Source organism: Papilio polytes, unplaced genomic scaffold (assembly GCF_000836215.1).
Source record: "Papilio polytes unplaced genomic scaffold, Ppol_1.0 DF824047.1, whole genome shotgun sequence".
NCBI lineage: Eukaryota > Metazoa > Arthropoda > Insecta > Lepidoptera > Papilionidae > Papilio > Papilio polytes.
In genome coordinates this window covers 5,148,484-5,155,159 of record NW_013525157.1, presented here as the reverse complement: position 1 = coordinate 5,155,159, position 6,676 = coordinate 5,148,484, and the positions used below count along the sequence as shown (strand labels likewise).

At 33.1% G+C, this 6,676-nt stretch overlaps 1 protein-coding gene across 1 annotated transcript in view; it reads right to left on the bottom strand.

Moving 5' to 3' along the window:
- LOC106100361 (THO complex subunit 2) overlaps positions 1-6,180 on the bottom strand; it is a 15,672-nt gene extending 9,492 nt beyond the window's left edge. Inside the window, exons 1-13 of the mRNA XM_013279189.1 lie at positions 5,844-6,180; positions 4,839-5,004; positions 4,449-4,690; positions 4,239-4,372; positions 3,913-4,169; positions 3,680-3,829; positions 3,139-3,308; positions 2,730-2,895; positions 2,478-2,647; positions 2,081-2,279; positions 1,266-1,513; positions 512-629; positions 299-431 (exon numbers count right to left, since the gene is read on the bottom strand). Coding sequence (XP_013134643.1) covers positions 299-431; positions 512-629; positions 1,266-1,513; positions 2,081-2,279; positions 2,478-2,647; positions 2,730-2,895; positions 3,139-3,308; positions 3,680-3,829; positions 3,913-4,169; positions 4,239-4,372; positions 4,449-4,690; positions 4,839-5,004; positions 5,844-5,911 — 2,221 coding nt within the window. The 5' untranslated portion in view covers positions 5,912-6,180. The remainder of the gene's footprint in view (positions 1-298; positions 432-511; positions 630-1,265; positions 1,514-2,080; positions 2,280-2,477; positions 2,648-2,729; positions 2,896-3,138; positions 3,309-3,679; positions 3,830-3,912; positions 4,170-4,238; positions 4,373-4,448; positions 4,691-4,838; positions 5,005-5,843) is intronic.
- Between the last annotated feature and the right edge of the window lie 496 nt (positions 6,181-6,676).

The following is a 6,676-nucleotide window of genomic DNA, read 5'->3' as shown; positions in this document are numbered from 1 at the left end:
ACATACAGATATGAAACTTCCAACATTCATATCTATGTAAAATTCATTAAAAACGGAAAAACATGTACAGATTGCAGTTCTTGATAACAATCTTACTAATATTATAAATGAGAAATATCAGATGGATGCATATTTATTAGAGCTTGTAGCTCAAACTGCTGAACGGATCTGAGTGAAATTTGGCATAGATGTAGAGGATAGTCTGGATGAACACATAGGCTACATTAATTTATTTTATTTTTTTTAATTCCACGAGAACTTAGCCGCGGCAAAAGCTATTATATCATATATCACAGACCTTTCCACACACAGCAATGGCGTTGTTGAGCTGATAGTATACACAGAGCGATGTCCAAATTGTTGCCTACCACTGCGTCCTTGAGACGAGCTGAAGATCTTCTTGTATTACGAACTTGAGAGAAATACCCAGCCTGGAAGAAACAAGGATACATATATAAAATAACTTCAATTAAATTGATCATCTATGACCCAAAATATTAAACTTTCTTACCTCCCCTTTCAAGAGTTCACCTCCAGCCATAGCATCTAGTTGGTCAGGAGTCATCTCCTCAGCGGCTTCAATGCCAGCCATCTTTTGTACAATTTCTTTCAAAATCAATAAATCTTGACTGTGAACAGACAAATATAAAACAAAGACAATTATTATCACTATCAAGGATTATACAATAAGTCGGAAATATAAACCTAAACTTAGAATATTATTAAGAGGGAAAATTTGTATTTTTTGTATGTAACAAATAAACACAAAAAGTACTAAGCCCATTAAAAAAAATCAGTAAGTAACATAGGCTATTTTCATAACTACTTTTTCGCGCAGACAAAAACGCGAGTAAAAGTTCTTATAAAGTAAAACAAATGCCGATGACAGTAATAGGTTCCATGGTTTTTAACATACACTTACATCAGTTTTAACAAAAATAAGAGGGATAGCAATTTGTTTTAAGCTGATAGACTCAAAAGAATAAATATAACCTGTAATTAGTGAAATTATTTAAATAGGATAGCCGACAAACATATTAATAATACTCATACTAATATAAATGCGAAAGTTTAGGTGGATGGATAGATGGATGTTTGTTAGAGTTTGTAGCCTTAACGGCTGAACGGATTTCAATGAAATCTGGTGTAGATATAAGGTTAGCCAGGAAGAACACGGAGGTTACACACTTTTGTTTTTTTAATTCCACACGGACGGAATCGCGGGCGAAAGCTAGTATACATATACATAGTATAGATATACATACCTTTGTTGTGCTTTTAGTCTGTTGGCAACAAACTGCAGTAGAGCGGTCAGTTCAATGTTATGTTTCTTGAAGGCTGCCCCGGCGAAGGCTGCGAGCGCTTGCAGCCAGGGCGGGTGCGCCGCGCCGCCGCCGCCCTTGCCCGCGCACAGCGCCTCCAGCAGGCAGTAGCCCAGCACGTCAAGGGATAATGACGTCAAATACTTCAATGATTCCACTACTGGACCAATCAGATTGTCGTATGTTTGAATCTGAAAATTATAATATTTCTTATACATATTTCAGGTAAAAACATAGTTACTTGGCATTAGTCAAATAACGGTATTCGAACCCACTATCGCAAGAACAGTATTAAAAATACACAAACATGCAAATATCCCATTTAAGGTAGTTTACTTATCTATAAATAATATAAAGAAGACAAAATTTTATTTTGGCATGTATTGGTAAAACTCAAAAAGTACTGGGTCCATTTCAAAAATTCTATCACCATCACAAAGCTAGCATTGTACAGCTTGAATCGCTGAGTAACAATAGGCTACATTTTTAAACTTTACGTAAAGGAAGTCGCGAGCAACTGTATGTAATCTTACAAGATAGAATATTTTTCTTTGATTCTTCTTTGTATAAAACGGCAAACAAGCAAATGTCTACCATAATTCGCCATATTAGCAAAGCGTCAGCGCTCTTAAAAATCCACATTCGCCTTCAAACACATTTTTTTCCATATTCATCAACCATCTCACAATTATAGCTAGATAAATAGAGTAGACAAGCTATAGTGTTGTATAGAAACTAGAAATTACAATTATAAATACCTGCAGAAGCATATAATCGAAGAGGAAAGCCGGTGCAGCATGAGACAGTTTGCCAATCAAACGTCCCTGAGGTTTTATATTCTCCTTCGACACACGCTTCATGATATGCTTGATTCTTTGCAAGGAATTACCTCGAACACGCATCAGAGCTGGTATTTTTTCACCAGACTCGTTTTTCCAGCGAGAGTATAAACAATACCTTGAAAATAATTGAATTTTAACACAAATGATAAGAAAACTTTACACAATATTTTTTTTTTTGTCTTAAGTTTATATAAAAATATTCCTAGAACACATGGGAAATAAAATTAATAAAGGTAACCCTGATATTGTTGCACACATATGCATATTCAACATTTTTATAAGTTTATAACAAATTTGTTGGATTATAATTTACCTGCATTGATATGGATAAAGCTTCAATAAAGTATACACTTCTTCGGCCATACAACAATTTCCCTCCATAAGTGTGAGAGCTGGAAGAATTGCTGCATCCAGTACAGTGATAGCTTCATAATGCAACGGATCTTCGAGCAATGAACGAGACGTTCGTAGTATACGAATTATCTGAACAATAAGCGTATATTAAAACTTACAAATCACATAGATATATTTAAAAACAATCAATTGTATAGTTTTCTTAACATACTTTGTACATTAAAACAGGATCGTGATGTAAAGACGACCCCAATATTATCAAAGCTGGGATGACGGTCTCCTTCATATCTAGGAAGGTTTTACAAGCTCTAGGAGCGAGATTAGATTTCAATGGTGGTACTGGTATTCCTATTATTTTTGGTGCTACACGGCAATGTCTGGAAACAAAAAATAAGTTTAAAAAAAACACAGAAGTCACAAACTTTGAAGTGTTAATATATTAATTTCCACCTGCCTTTATAGAAACTTAACTTCCTTTCACATAACTTCATACAATTAACTACATGGAGAAGATTTTAAAGTGTAGCAGGATTCAAATTGAGGGAACTAGACATCTATGACATTAGGCCGCCAAGATATTTGAAAGGTAACAATAGTAATATTAAAGATTTTTAACTTACGTTCGATAGAGTGGCTCTATGAGTGCATGTAACATAGCACATAGAGCCAGTGCGGGCCGAGGTGCCATACCAGTAGTGGGCAGCCGCGCCGACAGTGCGGAGAACTCGCGCCACGCGTTCACCTTGAGCAACGCCTCGCATAACACTAACTTCTGATTACTCCAGTATTCCTGTTAAAAACACCTTATTGAACAATACCAGATATATAAATCTGCTGTTTTTTTTACTTAAAATCATCTTATACAATCATATTGTACACTAGCTTTTGCTCGCGACTTCTTGCAGCATTAAAAGATATACCAATAAGTTAATAAGTATACCATCTGTTACCAAACATCTAGTAGTTTTTAAATTTAATGATACATATAAAAATACAAATCTTTCCTCTTTATAATATTAGTATAGACAACAAAATGTATGAATGCACATTTCAAAAGAAAATACATTGTTATCCAGATAAGAATATTCAAGTTAATATAGTTGTGATTATATTACAATCTTAATCAATATCTATTATAATTTGTTGTGAATATTAGCTTACCTGAGGATCTGCCTTCTCTTCAATAAAATCAGTGGATCCATTAGCTTGTGGTCCTTTTGTTGATACAATACTCAGTTTACGAATGTAGTCCTGTACTGACTTCACCTCCTTTTCAGCTTCTTTAGCCATTATTATATCGTCGGGACGCAACTATAAAAACCAAGAAGCTTTGATTGTAACAACTGTTGTTACTCTTATAACATATTTTAATAATAAAAATAGTTTTAACTTACCCATGGATAAATATCATCCAAAGAGATGACCCCATGTTGCAACAATAAAGCTATTATAGTCATTAAAGAAGGTGGTTCCTTATAATTTTCAAGTACCTCCATATTTCCAAGTTTAAAACCCAAAACTTCGGATATAACTTGTGGATCAACCATGTAATTTTTAATAAGAGATATAAACAGTTTATCTAGATGAGGTCTAGCTTCAAAAGATTCTAATATTATGTCTAGAACCCTGTTTGGATCTAAATTAAAACAACCTGCAAGGATACAAGAGTTAATAAAACTATAGACAAGACACAATTGGAATTATTATAATAACTACATACCTATTAAAGATTGAATTATTTCTAATAGTGTTTTCCATTCTGTGTCTTCTGTGATTTCCTGATTTAATTCTACAATTAACTTTGCATATCCTTCACTTTCCTCTCTAAACAAATTAAACTTACGTTGTTTGTAACTAGAAAGTGAAATAAACATTAGTATCAATTGTTTTGAACACATTTTAACTTTAAAAAAATTATTGAAGTACTTACTATAACTTGGTTTTTATTTTAATAAACTTAGTATAAAAGTTTTTATTTTTCAATGTCCCAACATCTTGTAAAGTGTCAATTTCAAGTCGCTCCTTAAGTAATTTATCAGATATAAAAGATTCTAATTCTCTGACTATGTAACAAAAGTTTGTTCTGTCTTCACTTTGCACATCTGTGCAAGTTTCTGCATCAAGTATGCATGTAACATCTAAGATTATTGAGGGTATGTCGGCATGTAGAGTCTAAAAAAAGAATTATAATTTACAAAAATAGGAAATAAACCAATGAATATAAAAAAAAAAGATTGATAAACAGCAATACTGTCAGATACAATCATTTACATACAAGCTTCCATCAAACTAAAAAAAAAATTACATAAAAATTGCTTACAGTAATATCATGAAGTATAGCTACAACAGCATCCTTCTTCAAGTTACCGCGAAGACCACAAAGCAATACATCATATATGCTTTGTGACAACCCTGACAACTTTCCTGATTTACTAAACAATGGGGTTTTCCCTTCATCTTTAACATATTGAGTAACTGTTTTAATACTGAAAATAAAATTTACACATGATTATTGTATATGAAACAGATACAAAAACTTACTATTACAATTGAGAAAGTGAGATGGATGGATGGATGTTACAAGGTACTTTGGAGGTGAAGGAAAACATACACATATTGGCGAAGAAGGTTATAGATATGTGTGAAGTCAACCAACCGGCAATGGGCCAGGGTGGTTGACCAAGGCCTAGTCACCCCTAACTTAGGGTAGACTTCGACCCTTTCAGTGGAGACATAGTCTACTGGTGATGGTGATGATGATGATGATGACAATGTTAGACTTTAGATAGCCACTTTTTGAAGTATTTTCACTAAGAATAACTATTAAATACCAAACATTGGATTGTCATAAAACAATAATTACTTTTTCATATGAAACGACAAATAATGACTTAAATTAAAGCACATGCTTAATGTTTTATATTTCCCTTTTTTTACTACCTGTTCTTAGAAAAAGAAAAGTGTACTTGTCAAGATTGTCGAAGTTATGAAGACGTATCTGTGTCAGAATTCAACATAAGGAAGTGCAAATTTTGATAAACAACTGAATTTAAGTATATAATAATATTGAAGGACTAATATTCAATCAACTAGTATTTGAATTTGCGTAAATATCGTAAATCAATAATAAGATTATATTCCAATGCTACCTTTTTTATGATAAATATGTTAGAAGATAAACATATGCTTCTACGATTTCCAGTGGTAGAATTGTAGAGATAAAAGATTCTTGGATGTAGTTAAATATATGCGTACTACGAGTACCCATTCATAAACTATACAAACATGTGGTAAGGGGAGATAAAATTGTCTAAAAATTACTTACAACTGTTCTTTTCCTGATTTCTCCCATGTCTTGCAATAGTCAGACACAAATTTCTGGTAGGTAGTCATATTCTTAAATATTGTCAATTATATTACATTCATAACAAGTTTATAGATAAGCATAACATACATACGCCGCAGCCATGGCAGTTCACCATCATTTAAAATGTCATGTCAACGCCATATCAACCTAAAAATGCCTGTTACAGATAACTTAGTTTTAAAGATGAATGTAACTTGCTCTAGTTTTGGAATATCCGTTTAATCGAAACTTAGCGAAAAAGGAACGATTAACCTTAACAATATTAATATTTTTTCAAATATATAACTAAAACTATAATTACCGAATACATTACAGTTTAGACTTTTGACCACAGATTACAGGTGTTTTTAAAACCGTTCGAAAAACTGGAAATAGATTAAAAAAGATATGTTGTCTTTGAACTTCAGCTTTCAAACGACCGCAAAGATGTTTATTAGTTTATCGCCCAACAAATAATGTTAATACATTTTTTATTGCTTAATTTACAAAAAGCCAAGTATTCTGTTCAAAACATCATAAGCCCATATGGAACCAAACGTAAAAAAACAACAGTCGTCCTTTTATTTTTTTGACATGGCTTAATAGTCTTGTAACCAGGCCATAAAAATAATACCCAGTACACACTTGGCCAGTACAGTTAGACAGTTGAGACAGCAAGCGCCACTTATTGGCGCCTGTTTGCGTTCACAGTCAGCCAGGTAAAGGACGGGTAGGGTGTAGGCGTGAGTCGTTACGTCATTTTCGAGAAACGTAACGAAACTAGTGATTTGTTCGGCGTCACATGTTTCAAA